This window comes from Pistacia vera, unplaced genomic scaffold (genome assembly GCF_008641045.1).
Source record: "Pistacia vera cultivar Batoury unplaced genomic scaffold, PisVer_v2 Contig118, whole genome shotgun sequence".
Taxonomy (NCBI): domain Eukaryota; kingdom Viridiplantae; phylum Streptophyta; class Magnoliopsida; order Sapindales; family Anacardiaceae; genus Pistacia; species Pistacia vera.
The window spans coordinates 29,219-50,204 of NW_022195226.1; the positions used below are offsets into that span (position 1 = coordinate 29,219).

The 20,986-nt window shown below is 37.8% G+C and overlaps 2 protein-coding genes across 2 annotated transcripts; both read left to right on the forward strand.

Moving 5' to 3' along the window:
• Positions 1-563: 563 nt before the first annotated feature.
• LOC116108879 lies at positions 564-1,205 on the forward strand. The gene has a single exon (XM_031395120.1). The coding sequence runs from the start codon at positions 564-566 to the stop codon at positions 1,203-1,205; it is 642 nt and encodes a 213-aa protein (XP_031250980.1).
• Positions 1,206-14,771: 13,566 nt separating this feature from the next.
• Positions 14,772-17,967, forward strand: LOC116109884 (cytochrome P450 734A1). Its single transcript, XM_031396118.1, has 5 exons — positions 14,772-15,118; positions 16,019-16,242; positions 16,348-16,589; positions 16,671-17,046; positions 17,204-17,967. The coding sequence occupies exons 1-5, from the start codon at positions 14,839-14,841 to the stop codon at positions 17,675-17,677; spliced, it is 1,596 nt and encodes a 531-aa protein (XP_031251978.1). The 5' UTR covers positions 14,772-14,838; the 3' UTR covers positions 17,678-17,967.
• The last annotated feature ends 3,019 nt before the right edge of the window (positions 17,968-20,986 follow it).

Below are 20,986 nucleotides of genomic sequence, written 5' to 3' on the forward strand. Positions count from 1 at the left end.
CTCCATCAGTTCTTGGCAACAGTTCTCCTCGCTGTATTTGCAACAATTCCAAGCGAGGAGACAGTTCGCAATACCGCTCAGCTACTTGAGCAATATTTGTCAGGCGAGAGACGAAACCCTGACTTCGTGTTTAACGAGGTTCTAGAACGAGCAAGCAAAGGTTATAGATGCACCAAAAAAGTCAATCCGGACTTTGCTAATTGCAAGCATCAGGCCGAATACGGAGATGTGGAAAGAGCTCCAAAGCAAAGATCACGTGAGCTTGGCAAAGTTTTATCAGATGGCTGCAAGGCACCAGCGAGTAGAAAGCTCGTTAGTAGCCCTAATTAGAAGCTCGCTACGAAGTGCTCCAGACAAACGACGAGATCGCCCATCAGATAAGCGAAGGGGCCAAGACCGTAATGATAGGGACCATAATAGGTCCCAAAAAAGACAGAAAATAGATAACTGCGGGGATAGGCAACCTTTCCCGCGATACGCAGGATATACCCCCCCTCACGCAAGACATAACTCACATTTACGAAGTTTCTCGTGAGGCAAAAAGATAGCTCGCTCCAGAAAGGATGAAGGGGGCTCTGGGCAGAAGAGATTGGCAAAAATATTACCGATACCACCGGGACATCAGGCACAACACCAATGAGTGCCGAGCTTTGAAAGATGTCATCGAAGACCTGATACAAAGGGGTCACATAAAGAAATTTGTCAAGGAGGCACCAGCTCACAAAAATACTGGCGAGCAAAATAACCAGGTCCAGCAGGCCCCGACCAACGCCAACCATGAGGTCCTAGTGGGTATGATCTACGAGGGGCCCGAAATAGCGAAAAGCTCAAGGCGTGTCCACGAGCAATATGCTTGCGAGGCCAAAACATATTCGGTCCCCCAGGTAATGAGCTGCGAATATAAGCCGTCAAAGCGGCCCAGACAGGAGAGGGAGGTGGTAGGATTCACTTTTGAAGAATGCGAAGAATCCCTTTGCCATAATCATGATGCGATCGTAATCGCAGCTAGGATCGACAATACTAGAATGTTGAGGGTAATGGTCGATAATGGAAGTGCAACGAACATCATCTTCTTGGGAGCCTTCCGAGAGATAAGATTCATAGAGAGGGACATGAGGGCGTGTCCTTCACCACTCTACAGATTCACCGGGGATAGTCTGGTCCCCAAGGGAATGATCGACCTTCATATGACTCTAAGGGCATGACCCAAAATCAGGATAGTAATAACTGAATTCTTAGTGGTAGATTACTCAACCACATACAACGTCATCATCAGACGACTGATCTTGGATGATTTGAGTGCAGTCACATCAATGTGCTGCCAAGCAATGAGGTTCTCGACTCCCGGGGGAGTCGTGACGATGAAGAGCTGCAGCAAAGAATCTCAAGAATGTTACAACCGGGCCATAAATGCTGCATTAAAATGGTCACTCTCGAGAACAATGGTTATTAGGAGTCAAGACGATTAGGAACTGCATGAAAGAATCTCGAGAATGTTACAACCAGGCCATAAACGCTACATTAAAATGACCACTCTCGAGAACAATGATAGAGTCTGAACCACACCCTAGACCTCTCGAGGATACCATAAATCCTTGCATCCACAAAGAAGAGACTGCCGTAGGGCCAATGGAAGAGCTACGAGAAATATGTGTTAGTGAGAAAGATCCACCTCGCGTACTGAAAATTGGCAGTAGCCTGAGCAAAGAAACGGCCGATAATCTGGTAGGGTTTTTGAAGAAAAACCTTGACATATTCGCATGGGTGCATGCGGATATGGTAGGGATCAACCTCGAGGTAATGTGTCACGAGCTAAACATCGACCCAAAGGCTCAGCCAATAAGACAGAAAAGAAGGTCTATGGATGCAAAACGTTCTAAAGCGCTCAAAGATGAAGTTGACAAACTCTTAAACATCAACTTCATCAGAGAAGTAAAGTACCCGGATTGGCTCGCCAACCCAGTCCTGGTTAAGAAGTCGAATGGCAAATGACGGATTTGTGTCGACTTCACAAACTTGAATAAAGTTTGTCCTAAAGACAACTTTCTGCTACCACGAATTGACCAACTAGTAGATGCAATAGCTGGAAACGTACTATTTAGCTTCATGGATGCATACTCGGGATATAACCAAATCCTAATGTATCAGCTCGATGAAAAACATACCTCTATTATTACTGACCATGGGATTTATTGTTATAAGGTTATGCCGTTTAGCCTGAAGAATGCTGGGGCGACCTACCAACTCTTGGTGAATAAGATGTTCACCAACCAGATCGGCAAAACTATGAAGGTATACATCAATGACATGCTCGTTAAATCAAAGGTCGTCGAAATTTATGTTGAGCATCTGGGGAAAATGTTTGACATCCTCAAAAAATAAAGAATGAAGCTCAACCCCCTAAAATGTGCTTTTGGAGTAAGCTCGAAAAAATTCTTGGGGTTCCTTATAAATCAACGAGGCGTTGAAGCCAACCCAGAGAAGATTTAAGCTTTGCTAGATATGAAAAGCCCAACCAGCATAAGACAGGTATAGAGCTTGACAAGGCGTGTGGCCGCACTTAGTATGTTTGTTTCCCAACCATAGACAGATGTTTACCATTCTTTGAGACCTTGAAAGGGAAGAAAGATTTTAAGTGGACAGAGGAGTGCGAGAGAGTCTTCCAGGAGACAAAGAAACATCTAGGACAACCTCCTTTGTTGTCAAAACCCGTCCAAGGTGAGCCACTGCTATTGTATTTGTCGGTATCAAAGTCCACTATCAGCGTGGCATTAGTACGCGAAGAGGGAGGAGTATAGTGGCCGGTATATTATGTGAGCAAGAGGCTGCTCGACGCGGAGATTAGATACCTCGAAATGGAGATACTTGCCTATTCCTTTGTCATCGCCGCTAGAAAGCTACGGCCTAACTTCCAGGCGCACTCCATTCATGTGTTGACCAATTTTCTGTTGAGGAAAATAATGCCCGAGCCATCAGGCAGATTGATTCAGTGGACAATGGAAATGAGTCAGCATTATATAAAGTACATCCCGAGAATGGTAATCAAAGGTCAGGCTTTGGCAGATTTTATATCAAAATTCTCTTATTAGCTAGAAAGGGAACGAAGCCCGCTAGAGGCAAATACCTTGGACAAAATCAAGTAATAGAAGCCAAAGCTCGACAACCTATGACAATGGACTTTGTATGTGGATGGCTCCTCAAACGAGAAAGGGGCAGGAAAAGGGCTCTTACTTGAAAGTTCCATAGGAAACCCAATCAGAGCAGCAGTAAGTTTCGAGTTCGTCGCCTCCAACAACGAGGCTGAGTATGGGGCGTTGCTCAAAGGGATCCTCCTCGCCAAGGAAATGAGGGCGAAGTCCATCAAAATTTACAATGATTCCCAACTCGTAGTCCACCAGATTACCAGGGAGTACCAAGCGAAGGAAGATAGGGTGGCATCCTACCTCCAAATGCTAAAATCTGAGCTCGAGCAGTTTACATCCTTCATAGTTCTTTAGATCCTAAGGGAGAAGAACTCGGTAGCTGATGGTTCAGCCTGTCTGGCCTCTACAATGAACCAAGAGAAAACTAATTTTATACCAGTTAAATTCCTTCTAAGACCAAGCATTTTCGCTCTACAAGAACCAGTCTTAGCAACGAGTCAGAGTTACAGTTGGATGGATGTAATCATTGCCTACCTAAGGGATGGTATACTGCCAGAAGGAAGAACTGAAGTCAAAACACTCTACGCAAAGTCCGCTCGATACATGCTCATCAATGATAAGTTATATAAGCACGAGTTCAGTGTACCGCTACTACGATGTATTGACCATAAGAATGCAAATTATGTTTTGAGGGAAATCCATGAGAAGATTTGCGGGAACCATGCAGGAGGCATATTTCTAGCATACAAAGTGCTTTGTTAAGGTTATTACTGGCCAACAGTTTTCGACGATACAACGGACTATGTGCGCAGATGCCAGAGATTTGCAGACACTCCACGAGCTCTACTTCAAGAATTAACTACATTGACAAGCCCTTGACCATTTGTAATCTGGGGCATCGACCTGATCGGCCTTCCTCAGGAAAAATGGAGCGTTAAGTTTGCAGTGGTTGCCGTTGACTACTTCACCATGTGGGCAAAAGCCGAGCCTTTAGCTACACTCATGTCTAATAAGCTGAAGGATTTCGTCTACAAAAACATCATTTGTAGGTTTGAAATCCCCCACACTATAATTACCGACAATGGGAAACAGTTTGACAGTAAGGACTTTAGATCTTTTTTGTAAGTAGCTCGGCATCAAGAAGAGCTTCGACACTGTTTATCGGCCTCAAGCCAACGGTCAAGTAGAGGCTATAAACAAAGTCATCAAGCAAACCATTAAAAAGAAGCTCGACGCCCTGAAAAGAAGATGGGCCGAGAATTGCTCGAAGTCTTGTGGTCTTACAGAACAATAGTCAAAAGCTCAACAGGAGAAACCCCGTTCTCTCTCTTATATGGGTGTGAAGCAATGGCTCTGGTTGAAGTAGGGATCGGTTCATTCCGAATGGAAGTTGTTGATGATGAAGCCAATGAAGATCTTTTCCGCCTGAGGTTGGATCTAATCGAAGAACTTCGGGCCAAGTCTCAGTTAAGGCTTGCCTTGTATCAGCAGTGAGTCAGGCGATACTTCAACATCAAAGTCAGAAATAGAGACTTTGAAATGGGTGATCTAGTTCTCAGAAAGGTCATTCAGGGTACTTAAAACCCGAACTTGGGGGTACTTAGGCCCAAATGGGAAGGTCCATTCAGGATCTTCGCAAAGCTCTCACTTGGAACGCCTCAACGGCGAAGCAGTACTACAAGCCTGGAACGCCGAACATTTGCTAAGGTATTACCAATAAGCAGCTCGGGTTCCAAGCATGTGTTATTTAATCATTCATTGTAAGGCCGATTATGGCCAAAATGTCTTATCAATAAAAGAGGTTCAAAAAATTTCTTTGTTCATCATTGTTACTTTTACTTGTTTAGCGCTTATTATTCATTGCTTCAAAAATTGCGACCTACACGATAACATGTAGAAAAGAACTCAGAGTCGAGTCCGGAAAAAGGCAGCTTATCTCAATAAGCCACACTAAAATCCGACTATATAAGGGTGAAATATCCCAAATCAACAAAGTTAAACTTGGAAAAGTTCAAGAAAAACATGTCGAAGGAAATTGGCCCTAAGTTGGCGATCAAAACTGGAAATAAACAATGGATCCAAAGTCGAAGTTGTCGCATAAGATTTCCTTGCATATATTCGAAAAAGCTCCTCAAGAAACGAGCTACGCATAACTTTGAGCAAATTTAGATTTTTTTATAAGTCTAGTTAGGACGATTGAAATGACTCAACAAGATTATAAAAAAGAATTGCTCGATGAGGATATATTACAATATCTTCTTTTCATTAACGAGTTCGATTACAAATTTAACAAAAAAAAAAAAAAAAAAAGGAGAAATATAATGATCTTTTAGGTAGGTGGAGGAGCAGGGACATCATCTTCGGCCAGACTAAAGAACTCGCCACTGATTGTAAGAGACGGACGGTTCCTCGACAGAAGGAATGGTAGCAGCCTCTTCAAGGTTGAGAGTCTCACCCGAAGAAAGATCGGTAACTCTGGGGGGAAGTATAGCCAGGGGAGCTGGATCCTCGACTTTTTGCTTGAGGCCAATCTCCTCCTTACCTTCCTCGACCTCATCCTAGCCCTCACCATCATCCTTGAAATCATCCAAGTATACATAGACCATTCCCTGAGCTTCAGTCTTCATCCTATCAACCTCTCTCTAATAAGCTCATGGAAGGAAAGAGAAGTCAATCGAGGGGTAAGCTTCCCACAACTTCTGTACAAGGAAGACTAATGTCTGCCAAGCTTGAGTGGTGATAGCCTCATTCAGCTCCTTAATTTGAAGCCTGAGTTACCTGGCCTCAACTTTAGCTTTTCGTTGACCTTCCACTTCTTGGGCAAAGTCCAGCGAGGTCTATTTAAACTTGGTCTCCCAATCCGAGGCAGCTTTTTGGGCTGAGGAAAGCTTAGAATTCAGCTTGTTATTGGCACCCTGCTGCTGTGCCAAACTCTTCCCTGCCTCGGTTGCTTCGGCTTTAGTCTTAGCTCGTGTAACCTCGCTCACCTTTATCTTGTCAAGGAACTCCCTTTCCTTGACCTCGAAAGTTGCCATCTTCTCCCTAAGCTACTCAAACTCAACCTACTTTACTTCCTTTACCTTTTTCGCGACCTAGGCCCTAGCTAAGGTATCTTCTTTCACCGTCTCCGCTAGCTACCATTCTTTGTGAGTGTCTTTCAGCGTAGGATAACACTCATCGTAAAGAAGCCTACTCACCATGGCAGCCTAAAGAAAGGATGGAAAGTCGACAAGAAATACTGATAGCAAGCATAAAAGAATAAAGAGGGTGAACTACTGGTACCTTTGCCGTATAGCTACACACCTAAGCCAGCATCTCGGTGGGAGATGAATCCGTAATGCCCACGAATGTTTGTAAGGTGACACCATCCCTGGCCGCTGCGGCCCCAATGGTGAAATGGTCGGGGAGTTGGTCGATCAACGCATTGATCACAGTTGGGGTTGCTTCGTCCATCTTCTTGCCTCCCGACCGAGACGAGTTGGACTTACTTCCCCCGACAATGACAGTCTTGCTCGTAGGCAGACTTTTTCTTGGCCAAGTCCTTGGTTATAGACTTCTTTTGGCCATCAGCCTGCACGGCAACCTCTTTGCCCGACCCAACCTGTTACTCGGCCACTTTTTGTTTTCCTAAGCCCCCCTGAGGCTTGACCAACTTCTTCTTGCCCAAGCCGTCATACTACTCAGATGCCTTTTGTTCTCCCAAGCCCCTAGTTAACTTAGGTGTTTTCTTTGTCGGCCCTTTTTGGGGCTCAAAGATACCTTTCCCGCCAACTGCCTTTAAGGCAGTCGTAGACTTCTTCACACTTGGGCCTTCCCCAAGTTCACCACCGCTACACTTCATGTCAACAATGCCAGTGGGTTGCTTCGTCGCCAAAGCATTCGACATTTTCTTGGTAGCAACAGAAGCCACCGCCTTCTTCTTGAGGCCCTTTGGTTTCTCAGCTCACATTTCTGCAAAAAAGAGTAGCAAATGGTGAGCAACCTATCTATGCAGAAGAAATAAGAACGAGCAAGCGATAACTAACATTTCTCAAGAATGGTAAGAAACTTGGCGTTGCCCTCACAGAAGCCATGTTCCTTTAAATGAGGAAGGGAAATGATCTTGTTAACGTTGTGTTGTCTGTCAGGAAGGTCGCTGAAACGTTGGAGCCTTTACAAACTTGCAGCAGGAAGATAGTTTTGCTCGACATTAACTGCAAAGCAAAGCAACTCAGTTAGCTTAAACATAAATTTTAAAAGTTGTTTTCGCACACACCGGAGGTCGAAGTCTTACTCGCTTCTAAAGCAAAAATATCGGTCTCCCAGGCCTCATAAAAGAAAAATTGGGAGTCCCAATGCGGGACCTTCTTCGGGATGTTGATTAGCCCGTTGAAACGTACCTTCCTCACCTTGGAAAGGTAGTACATCTGGTCTTACCCCTTTTTTAGCCTATACAAATGGACGAGCTCCTCGATGGATGGCTCACCCAAATCGACGATCATGTATGCTATATACAAACCTATGATTATGATGTATGAGTTCGCAGACAGTTGGAGAGAAACAATGTCGAACCATCTCAGAATGTTGTCAATAAAACAATGAGGGAGAATAGATATCCCGCATCTCAGAAGGGTCTCAGAGATTGCCACCCATCCGGGTGGGGGATTCTTCCAAGAATAATCCCCGGGAACCATCAAATTGAGTTGCGCCGCATAAGTCTCTCTTATGCGCTTTAGGTCCTCGTTATTAATCAAGGATTGTGGTTCTCTCTGCAGCCTATGAACTAGAGACCGCTTGGATTGAACCAACTATACTAAGGCACGATCGTACGAGCCCGCCGCGTTGGGGTTCAAGCTCCACGCGACAATTTCCTTGGAAACCTTAGGGATTATACCCCCGAGGACTGTCGAACCTACGGGTGAATCGAAAATGCGATCAATCGTGTGGTTGTAGGACGAAGACATAATTAAAGCTCACTCCTGGGTACCTAAAAAAAAAGTGAACATGTGTCAGAGCTCGAAAGACTCAGCGACCTATCTACACTTTGCTTTCAGTTCAGGCACTCGAGATAGCTTGCGCCAAATGACGAATGCACACGACCTATCTCGGATTCCGACGGCCACCGCATTAAACCCTCCTTAAACCCAAGACCGTTGGAGACACGCTTAAAAACCCTAGTAAACCCCTAGAAGACTCAATGTGGCCATGATAATGGCCACCCTTAGCCGCAAAAATAGCGAAAGCAACTAAAGAGAAGGAAAGAAGCCTTACTGGAATAAGAGAATGGGAAGAACTCGCTGGAAAAAGCACCGTGATGACGATGAAGCAGTAACAGAATAAGCAAAAGACGTCAAAGAATTTTCACAAGTTGAGTGAGTTTTTGACCACTTCATTCGCTTTTATAATAGCTTGCATGGGAAGCGAAAAAGCGGGGTTCAATCGTAGCCATCAATCTATAGTGAATCTCAACCCTCCATTTATCGAGTAATCCTAGCCCTTGGATTTGGCCACGTGTCAACCATCAGCGAGGGGGGACAAACCATCAGACTGTTGTAATCATAACTGTCACCACACGTCGCCTCAACTCGGCGTGTGGACAACTGAAGTCACCCACGCGCGATGATATGTGATTGCCAAAGGCTGCCACATTTAATGCGACATGATCGCGTGGAATATACATAATTGTCCTAACCATTCATATTCCAAGTTTGTCAGGTATCACAGGAGAGAGAAGATCCAAGTGTGGAGTACGACAAAGCATGGGGTTCGACCCTTGGAGCTTGACCGAACTTGCGTCCAGAGACCTACCAATGATGTCGAGCTTGATATCAAATCTAGTGATAGTTTTTGAAGCCCAAAACGAGCATCAAACACTAGGGGGGCAGATGTTGTGTGTGATTTTTCCACTAAGCTTGGAGCATCGCGGGGATATAGTTCGATCCAGAACCAGCTTGGCTCCACTGATTGTCTGACCCAACATAAGCTCGTCGAGCTATAGCTCGACTCAAAACAAGCTAGTCGCGAATAATCTGAGTGTCGTTCAACCAATTCCCAAATAACTTCAGATCTCAGATATCTCGGGAATGATCAGATTGACAACAATCGTTGCGCAATCACAACGCTCAATCGCGAGTATATCAGAGTTGCATTTCAATTTAATTTGTAATCCCTTTATTTTCACTCTTTTCTTTATACAAACTTTGTATATAAACCCCCTTAAATGACGAGGAAGGGGTTGGAAAATATTCCTAAAATTACTATTGTAAGCTCTCACAGTAAATACAAATAACAGTGGATATAGACTCAAAAGTTCATCTCATCAAACCATTTTAAAATCCTTTTTGCCATCCCACCGAGGTCGATCGGATCGCTCTAGTTGGTGCAAATTTATGTATCAACACATATATTACAAAATACAAATACATGTATATATCAATCAAATCAAATGGAAACACTTATTTTTTGGTATGTATGTAATAAGTGGGGAAAGAGGAGTTAATAAAAGATTGCGACTTATCATGAAATGGGCCATCATGTGAGAATACGAAATACATTGATATATTATAGAGAGGAACATAATAAATAGTAGAGATGGTAATGGTAGGGCAATGAGAGAAGAAGAACCATGTTTGATATTCATGTAAACTTGGAACAAGACATGTTCTGCAATAGTACCATGTGCTTAACCATAAACATCAGAGGCATAAATGGGAGGATAGGAAGCAACTGTCATTGTCTATCCCCATTTTGCAACCCCTTTCCTTTTCTCTTAATTTCACCCTTATTTGTTTTTCTCATCTCATCTTCATCTTCCCATCCTGCATGCTAACCTACCTCCTTATATATTCAAACTCTACATGCATCGCAACATAAATTTACTATATAAAATATATAGTCAAATTAATGGCAGTCGACCTTCGTTTAATTTGTCCTTTTTTTTCTTTTATACGAACTCCATGTCAAAATTTTGTTCTTTATGGGATTATTAACAAACTAATGTTGTATATATATAGAAGATTAGAGGTGGTTTACTTAATTTTAATAGCGTAGGATTATATTTAGCAAAGGGAAAGAAGTGAAATGAATTTATTAATTGATAAAAGGAGAAAAGACATGGGCGTTGGAGAGAGACAAAAGCAGACAAGGATGGTTTTAAAGGGACAAAACATATGGCATGAAATGTAGTACCTAGTGCTTAGTTTCCTTTTCAAATAATATTTATTTACTTTGGTGAATTAATGAATTGTAAAAACTTGAGAAAAAGTGAAAAAACACTGCCCTCGATTCACGAGGGTTGGAAAAAAGTACGGATTTGGGCTGTGATTCTTAACACTGCCAGAGGTTGTTATCTTTGTACTCAAAAAACTAATAAAAATAGATGCATGTGATTTTCTTTTTAGTTTCCCAAATATATCCCTTTGTCAGCTTTGTGTCTTTGTCCCTTATCAAGATTAGGATGATCCAATTACAACTCTCTTCGATATTTGCAATCTCATTTGAACTCATCATTACTTTCCTCTTAACATTAACATTAACCTAATTAAATTCATCTCCATAGAAGAAAGGGTATTATGGTAAAATGAAAAAAGCAAAAGGCAGAAAGGTAAATGATTGGGTGACACGTGGCTGTAGTCGATTTGACAAGGCTGTGAAGGACCCGTCACACCGTTGATTGCGTGGACGAAAACTGGTTAGATGTTAGATCATTTCATATATATTCTCTGTCGCTATACGTAACAGTAGTTGACAAAAAACAATCCAACCATCACTTTGATTTTTCTTTTTATTAATTAATTTAATTTAATTTTCATGCTTACAATCATCGTTTTCAAGATGAGAGAAGATCTTTCGGTTAATGCATGCGCAACCATGCACGCGCAAAGGCAAACCTATTTTTGAAGCTTTGGATTATAGATAAATGATACGGCCTGGGGGTGGGGGGGTTAATCTCAATTAAACAATTCTATAATGGACATATAATTACGTTAATGAAAATTAAGGCCCAACTATCATTCAAAATGGATTTGTCATCGAGTAGTTATAGATCTTCAAGGACTGAATTGATTATAAACGAAGGTCAAAACTCTTTAAAGTTTTACGTGTGATTAAGATGTGAAAAATTTGAAAAAAAAAAAAAGATATGATATGGTGGTGGAGAGGGATTTGCTAACAGATCGTATATGCATATCCCTTCTTTTCCTCTTACTTCAACAACTATATAAATAATTAAGCACTCTACTCCAATTATTGTCAATTATTTTTCAACCCAAATCACTCCAAAATTCTCAATTATGTAACTCCCATAAATTTGTCAACTTCCAAATAGAGTTATATATGTTTCATAATTAAGTACTACGGTTGGTTAATTGTCATTTTCTACCCTTTTTTTTAATCAAAGTGTTTTCATCATATATACATTTTCTTCGCTAGTGGTATATAAATTAAACTCCATCAAATTAATGCATGTTAATCAGTTTATATAAATTTAAGTTCTTAAAGAAAACTGGGTGGAAATACCCTTTCCTTCTTATATATAGATAATGATAAATGAGAGTAATCCATGTCTACTATCCAATCTTTCAAAAAGTATATTATAGCTCTTCCTCATCTAACACAAGTGCAATTCCGTGGCAGCCTTTTTTTTTTCAATATCAATTAAAAGACAAAATGAAAAAAGAATAATATATATATAAAAATATTTGCAAGCAAAAGCACCTTATTTTCTGCAGCCTTTTATTACTGGCCATATTCAAAAACTCCAGAGATTGTTAAATTGTTTGCATATTATAGTTTGTCTTTTAGTGTTTTTGATTCGCAGATCAGAAGAGTATGGCCATCCTCAGATTTATTATTATTATTTTTGTTTGAAAGTTTGATTTGCTATATCATGAACTCCTGTGTCTCTTTAAGTAAAGTTAGAGAGTGAACAGGCATTGAAGGACGAATTCTGATCTTCATTGAAATATTCAATTAGACGCTTAGATCTCTCTTTCTGCACACACTCAGCTCTGTCTGATCACTGACCGATTATAATTTGAACGATATAAATAACAATACTTATGAATTACTGATTACTGTACGTTAAATCAAATTTAAGTAATTCTTTTTATTGAGAATATACTATGATAAATAACCCTTTTACAGTTGTTACAGACTGCTGACAAAAAGTGTAGCATCAGCACTCAAAACAGTTTTTATAATTTTCTCCCAATAACTTCCTAAAAGATCTTCTCTAGAATAATAGAGGTGGTCAGTCAACTGAGGAAATATAAATGGATAATTATATGTTTTTATTTAATTAATAATTCAAGTTAATTATTTGTATGGTTGGAATAAAATAAAATAAATAAGAGAAAGCACATCACATCACATCATGGTCGTTACATTACCCTTAGCAATAGGAATGGGCAAACCCCACACTAGAAATTCAGCACCTTATTTAGTATACAAAATACATGTATATGAACTCATCCGATAACAACCCATTTTCAACTCAAGTGGGGTGAAATTATAAAGTTAATTAATATTTGTCCCATCTAGGACAGTCACCCTCAAAATCTCACAAAGAACCAAACAACAAAGTTGACACTAGTCTACCCCTATAAATAGTAATAGACCCACATGAATTAATTCACCTCAGAAAATATTTATATTAAACATTATGTGAATGACAGAGATTTAATTACAAACATTTTGATTGGTAATTTGGTAATAAAAATTGTAAGGACCCATGAGGGGCACATGGCCCCAACATGTTTTGGGTGTATTAGGACAAGATTAGAGAAGGTGGGTTTGCGTGGGTGCCCTTTTGTTGGGTCAACTAGAGCATATTTCCCCACCAAAACCACACAAACAAACCCTATAATAGACAGCCTTGTTCCCATGTGATCAAATTTAAGAGCAACATTCCAAAATAACAACCCGCTTTCTGCCTTCTCTCTCTCTCTCTCTCTCTCTCTTTCTTCAACTCCCCAAATCAATCTTTTCGGGAACAAGGAACAACAAACAATATTACAACTAATCTTAATTACCCTTTTCCATACAAAAAAGTAATTAATTAGTTATTAGATTTAGATCTCTCTAATTATCACTTTTAATCTTTTACTTAACATTCTTTTAAAGTACAATCCTAAAAGTGGAGGGCTCCATACCAAATCCAAGGGTCCATTCTTTTTCATATTTATTCTTAAGGAAGACTTTACATTTTTTTTTTTTTTCCTTTTTTAATTTTCTTCCATGACCATTTGCCGGATGTTTCCCGACCCATATAATCTTAACATTAATAAATTTTAAATTAAAAAATTTTTATTAACCTCTAGACAGAATTAAAATCTTGCAAAAATTGGTTTATTATGTCATTAATGTTGATTATAAAAGAATATTGGTTTTGTTGAACAAGATTAGAAATTTTATCACATCATTATTCTTTTATTCTTTTAATACTTATAATATCAATTGACTATAAACTATACTATTATATATTCGGAAGATCGTAAATTGATTTCTTTTAGATATTTACAAAAAATAACACATTAATTTACACCTCATGCTCATCTGTTGCCTTCAATCATTTCTTAATTTAGAAATCAAGTGACAAAACCTACTTAATATGCAGGATTATTTTGAAGGTCGTTTCCTTAATTAAGTATCAATTAATATATTTCTTAAATTATAATTAAAATATTGGTTAAATGGTGTCATTATTAAAATCTTTCAATTTTAGTATAAAATGAGAGAGAAAGGGGAAAGCCTTTATTTTTGTTGGGTCCACTACTACTAAGTACTGGAAATAAAATTATAATGGGAAGTTATATAGCATTTATTACATTTCTTCTAAAATTATTTTTTTTGTTAACATTAACTTCTTATTATACAAAGGCGTTACATAAATTTATTTAATAATAATTACTTTCACGTGAGACTATATGCTTGTCATGAGAATTTTGAGGTTAGGTTTATATGCAATTAACTTCAAGGGGTTCAACTTCCGGTCAAAAAGGTTTCCTCATTTTCTTAAATTTCTGGGTTTAAATCTTAGGGTCACCTACCATAATAACATTATAAGTTATGTGGTTCTTTGAATTTGTAGGGCATTCAACAGACCTCAGAGATTAGTTAAGGTGCGCGTAAGCTGGCCTAACACCCCGATTACAAAAAAATATGCAATTCATCCTCATAATTCAATAATACCCAGAACAAAGAATTTACATAGTAATTAGAAAAATAAGGTGTTATGAATACTTTTAAGAGTGCATGTAATTTATTTTTATTTTTGAACATGGTAATTAATAAATATTTATTTACTCTTTTAACTTTTTCTTTAGTTTTGTTACAAGATTTTTCAAGGGGAAACTTTGTTAATAAATAAAATCACTTAACTACCTTAATTTATTTTATTTAATTAATATAAAGACCTTTAGAAAAATAAAACAATAAGAAAAAAGGGGATATAATAATACTAAAAAGAAAAGACAAGGGTAAGATAGTCTAAAAAGGATTAAAAAGAGTAACTAAAAAGCTTATTCGTTGACCCTTAGAATTCCAATGGCGGCCCCTACGCCGTTGGCCTTGCTTTGCTCTCGCTCGCTAGTATTAAAAGCCAAACACACTAACAAAGTAACAAGTACACCAACATTAGCAAAACAAGATAAGAAGCAAAAAACATAAAAAAGGCTGCTCCACTTTGCAACGCTCTCTCTTCTCTCGCTTTGCTAATATGGAGGAAGACCTCTTCAACTGGTTCAAGTTCCTTGTCATCTCTTTCACCGTCTTTTTGTTAGTTTTAAAACTTACAATTCTGCTTTGGTGGACACCCAGAAAAATTGAAGACCATTTCTCTAAGCAAGGGATCAGAGGTCCTCCTTATCATTTCTTCATTGGAAATGTTAAGGAGTTGGTTGGCATGATGCTTAAGGCTTCTTCTCAACCCATGCCTTTCTCTCACAACATTCTCCCTCGAGTTCTCTCCTTTTACCATCACTGGAAGAAAATCTATGGTACTGTTTTCTTCTCTCTTTTTACTTCTCATTTCCACTCACATTGAGGCGTCTTTTTCTTTTTTCAACATTCTAAACTTCTTCTTCTTTCCTTAAGCTATTAAAGATTATCAAAGAAAAAAAAAATGATCTTGAGAGGTTTCTCTCTCTTAAAGCTAAGAGTTAGTTTCGATCATCATTAAAGTTGATAGTGCGCAGTCTCTTTAGCTTGGTTGATGATCATATGCTTTAAAATTGTGGCTTTTGAAAACCTTATTTTTTGAGTTTCGGTACTTCTTTTTGAAAACTTTTTAGCCTTTTTTTTCTGAACTCGGATGCTTGATGTTGAAGTTCAGAGTTTTGGATTGTCCATACCCGTTTGTTTTTCTCTTTCCTTTAATTTTTCTCTCATCCTCCTCCTTCCACTGGAGATTAATAAATAAAAAAATTAAAATAAAAACTTGGATTTTTTATTTTAAAAATTACTTTGTTATTTATAATTTTTTCAGTCGTGAAAGTGAAAATGCGGTGTTCTATCATACTCAGTTATCATTTACTTTTGAGTTGTGTATGTCGTCTTTCATTTGTTTTATGGGATCTTGAATTCTGATAATGAAGTTGTATGTGTTTGGTAGTAGTATGTATTGAGTTGTCTTCTTCCTAGTTTCTTTTGGCCGCTCTTGCTCTTGTCTTGTAGGGTCCTACACTATCCATGCTTTCTCTGAATTAATGGCTGTCATGTTTTCTTCTCATTCCTCTTTCTGCAACTTCATTCTTACTACTTGAGGTTCTGTGCAACTTCCTACTTGGTGTTAAGCTCTTCTTTTTATTTCTTTGCCTTGTATATCCCGTTTTTTATATTTATTTATTTAATGCCAACACACGAATCATTTCTTCTTTTTTTTAAATGGTTCATTGCAGGTGCAACATTTCTTGTATGGTTCGGACCTACCGTTCGCCTCACCGTCTCCGATCCCGACCTCATTCGTGAAGTGTTTACTTCAAAGTCTGAATTCTATGAGAAAAATGAGGCACACCCACTTGTTAAACAGCTTGAAGGTGATGGTCTCCTCAGTCTCAAAGGAGAAAAATGGGCTCAACATAGGAAAATCATAACACCCACCTTCCATATGGAAAATCTCAAAGTAAGTTCATCACCTTAATTAATTCATTATTAAATCAATTTTCAAATATATTAATACAAAACTTTAAAAATTAAAAAAAAAAATTAAAAAAAAAAACTTCTGTAGCTGCTGGTTCCAGTGGTGGCAAAAAGCGTAACCGAAATGTTGGATAAATGGCTAGCAATGTCAAAATCCGGGCAGGTAGAAATTGAAGTTTCAGAGTGGTTTCAACTTCTTACCGAAGATGTAATTACTCGAACTGCATTTGGTAGTAGCTATGAAGATGGCAAAGCCATTTTTAGACTACAAGCTCAACAAATGGAGCTGGCAGCTGAGGCTTTTCGGAAAGTATTTATCCCTGGCTACAGGTAATAATAATATGAATAAAATAATCTGAGGAATATATATGTATGTATGTATATTAATGAGTAAAATAACTGTGAATGCAGATTTCTACCCACAAAACGGAACATAAATTCGTGGAAACTAGACAAGGAAATCAAGAAATCGTTAATGAAACTGATCGGAAAGAGAAAAGAGAATAGAATGCAAGTAGAGAATGAAAAGGAAAAAAGTTCAAAGGATTTGCTAGGACTTATGATTCAAGCTTCAAACTCATCTCCAAATATAACAGATTATGACATTGTTGAAGAATGCAAGAGCTTTTTCTTTGCTGGCAAACAGACCACATCCAATTTGCTGACGTGGACTACAGTTCTTTTAGCAATGCACCCACAATGGCAGGTGCTAGCACGTGAGGAGGTGGTAAGGGTGTGTGGAGCACGTGACATACCCACTAAAGATGATGTTGTCAAGCTTAAGACGGTAAACGAAAACGCCCCCTCTCCCCCTCCTCTTTTTATTAATTAAGACAAAAACCATGTTTTGTCTCGTACTAGTTGTTTTTGCTTTCTAGCATAACTGAACTCTCTCTGGTCTCTACTTTTTCTAAATTTTTTATATCAAATAATCTGCTGTGCAGCTGAGCATGATCTTAAACGAATCCCTTCGATTATACCCACCAATCATCGCTACGATCAGACGGGCGAAAGCTGATGTGGAGTTGGGTGGATATAAGATACCATGTGGGACAGAGTTACTAATACCCATCATAGCCGTTCATCATGATCAAGCAATATGGGGGAATGATGCAAACGAGTTTAATCCAGCTAGATTCTCTGAGGGTGTGGCCCGCGCGGCGAAACATCCAGTGGGGTTCATCCCATTTGGACTTGGGGTCCGCACTTGCATTGGACAAAATCTAGCCATCTTGCAAACTAAATTAGCACTGGCCATTATCCTTCAACGCTTCTCGTTTCGATTGGCTCCAACCTATCAACATGCACCAACCGTTCTCATGCTATTATACCCACAATATGGTGCACCAATTATCTTTCATCATTTGTCATCGGATCACGATGACCCCATTTGTAATCAACATGATCAACGCTCCTGATTTCATCTCCATCTATCTATCTATCTATCTATCTATCCTTCCTTGTTGTGCGAGTGAGTGGCTTGAGTTTTATAGGATCCAAAAAAGTTAGAGCAGAAATATAAAATCTTCTTCTAGTATTTGACTGACCCAATGCTCTCTCATGGTTTTTTAACCGATGGTTTTTACCATTAATTAAGTGTAAGGTTTGTACTACTAGTTGTAGGATTATGTTACAGTAAATTAATGGCAGGCTAACAGCTAGGTAGCGGTAGCTCCCTGTTTGTATGTAATATATATTTTTGCACAATTTCTACACAGTTTTGTAGAATCTATTATTATATATTTATGGATTCATGAATCTTCCTTGTTTTTCTTTTTAAGCAACGGTTGGGTATGCAATTTGTCTTGTATAGAAAAAGGCAAATTCATCAATAATTTGTAGTCTATATCACCATAATAATATACAGAATAGACAACCTAAGCTTAATTTAATATATTATTATAATTTTCTTTTTATGCAAATGCAAAGCTGTAGCTAAGCCTAAGACATTATAGGATTTGATGAGTCTTGGGGTCATCCAATACGAACATTAGGTGAAATTTTTCATGTAATTGTAACCCCACTTTGGCCAATTGAAAGTTGTGCACATTAATTAATTTAAACTTCCATTTGTTTATTCATTAATTCATGGGTTAATGGGTACCAGCTAAGATGGTGAAAATCCCTGTAGAACTTGTCTGCTCTCTAACTTTATTAATTAATTCAAGGGAATTGAAACTGCACTCTTCCATTACCAGCAAATCTAGCGATATTCTCAATTTTCTATATATATATATATATATATAATAACAACCCACTTTTCAAAATTTATTTTGCCTCAAAACATTCTCCACTCCAGAAGAAAGTTATTAATTGATTAATCGTGGCTACGAATTTTAATTGTGTTTTCTCATAATTAAATAAATCTGCTGAAATATTATTAATGAAAATATGTAAAAATTACATAAAATTAACCATATTGAAATGAATATACTAAAATAAGTCGTAAAAAAAAGTAAGGGAGAGGAGAGAGATGGTGGCAGTGGCCCCCTACTATTAAAATTGGAAGAGAAGAGGCGCTAGAATCTGTGAACATAGTGTTACTACAAGATAAGAAGATTAAAAGTAAAAGCAAGGACAAATGCAGTACCCAAAGCATGAAATGTTATTAATTTTTAAAAGTTAAAGGTGACTGTAAATCTAGCATGCAAATGCACTTTGATTATCATTCTCCTTTTTAGGGTTTAGGGCTTTAATTAATTGTAGTAACAACCCATGTATTAATTACAACATGACTTTGGGATCTTCTAATTTGAGATGTAATTAAGGGTTAATTTGATGGTCCCCATAAAGCATGTGGTTGGGGAATTGAAGATATCTCTTTCTATTAATGAATGAATGAATGAATTTTTTTTTTTTTTTTTTGCTTTTGTTAAAGGAATCAAAGCGTGCTTCATAGTAAGAGCATGTGATTTCATCTATATAATTACTCCTCATCATTAACTTAATCTTCCTTTCATTAACCTTTATACACCTTGCTGTATTAATTACCATCTTAACCTGTTTATTCTCTACTGTTATTGTAATTAAATGATTTGGACATACCCTTAATCTCGATAAATTAAAAATTATTGCATTGCCTGCCCCTTGATTTTCCCATGATTTTATATCTAGAAATGTACGTGCTTAATTAAGCTTTTCCTGATTAACAGTAATCGATGTCTTAATCTTTTAATTAAATAATATACACATTTGTGGTTTGTCTCTTGGCCATGCCTCGATCCACGTTAACATCTACGCTAATGTCTCCTTCCCGTCCCCTGCAGTACACGACAAACTTAACATTCCATATTCATTTTAAAAAGTATTTAGAAATTTATTAATGTTTAGGATTTAAGAATGGTAAGTATCACACATTCAGAAAATAATATAAAGAATAATTATATTACAGAAAATATTAATATTTAATAATTTGGCATAACTCACCACAAGAGTACGAATATATAAACCTAGTACGTAAAATAGAGCAGAAACTAACCAATACTAGAGTGGAAACAAACTTTTAAGACACTTTTTCATGATGTTTAATAACTCTTACATCAAATATCAGTGTTTTACATTCTTGGTATCTTGAATTGGTTCTTAATCCTATATTTATCGTAGGATATGAGATATTTCATATTCAGATATTTCATATTTCAATTTTATTAGGACTCTAAAATTTATTCCTATTTACAATTGCATTCTTTATCTAATAATTTTTCTAAAAACATATAATTTCACGTGAAAAAAAAAAGAAAAAAAAAAAAAGAAAAGCAAGCTAAATATCCCAGTAAAGAGTTGATTTATTTATTGCATGTGATTTTACTGTTGATTTATAAATTAACCCAAAATAAAAAATGATTGATGATTATGATTGGCAATCGCATGCAGAAGAGAATGAAAGAAGTCAGAAAACATGGGCTTCTTGATTATATATCTATTTCAGAAATAATAAAATGATGAGTCATGCAAGTATATAATATAATATATATATATATATTGCGGTTTTGGTTAATACACGATCCAGCAGGCAGGAGTTGAGAATTCATTTCTAGTGTTTTCAAAATGCTTAATACAAATAATATTCTAATAGACACATGTCCTTCTACTGCGAACTATTCCCACAACATAACGTCTAATCTAATCAAAGATTCAACAAGAGAGACAAAATAGCCATCTTTAATATGAACAAATAACAACTGGAACCCATCCGAAATTGTACGTTACAATTATGGCTAATTAATTAATTATGAATTAGTTTAATTAATTGATTATGCCTTCTCTTGTGCCAAAGCATTCTAGCTGGCTCAATACCACCTTATCTTTCATAAGATATGATGATACATTGGCATTGGCTTTGGCGGTCAATTAAATTTATGTCCCACGAGCATTCCACTTCTCAATTATATCATCCATTTTTCATTACTTGTTGCCATATGATACGAATATGATTGAGATTTGAGAATGCTAATTGGAATCAGACCATATATGTATATTCTACTTAGCTGGATTAGAGAATTCTCTCTGCCTCTGCTAGATGTCACATTATTATTTTAAATAAGATTATATAAATGGGTATGGAAAAGGAAAAGAGAAGTCAAGGAGAGAAAAGAAGGTGGGTCCATGGCATAAGGTTAGAGAAGAGAAGCATAATCACATGGGAGTACCAATGATGAAGAGATGCAGATGAGACAATGGCAGGGGATTTGGTGGAGCCACATAAATGCACAACTCTATTTGTAGCC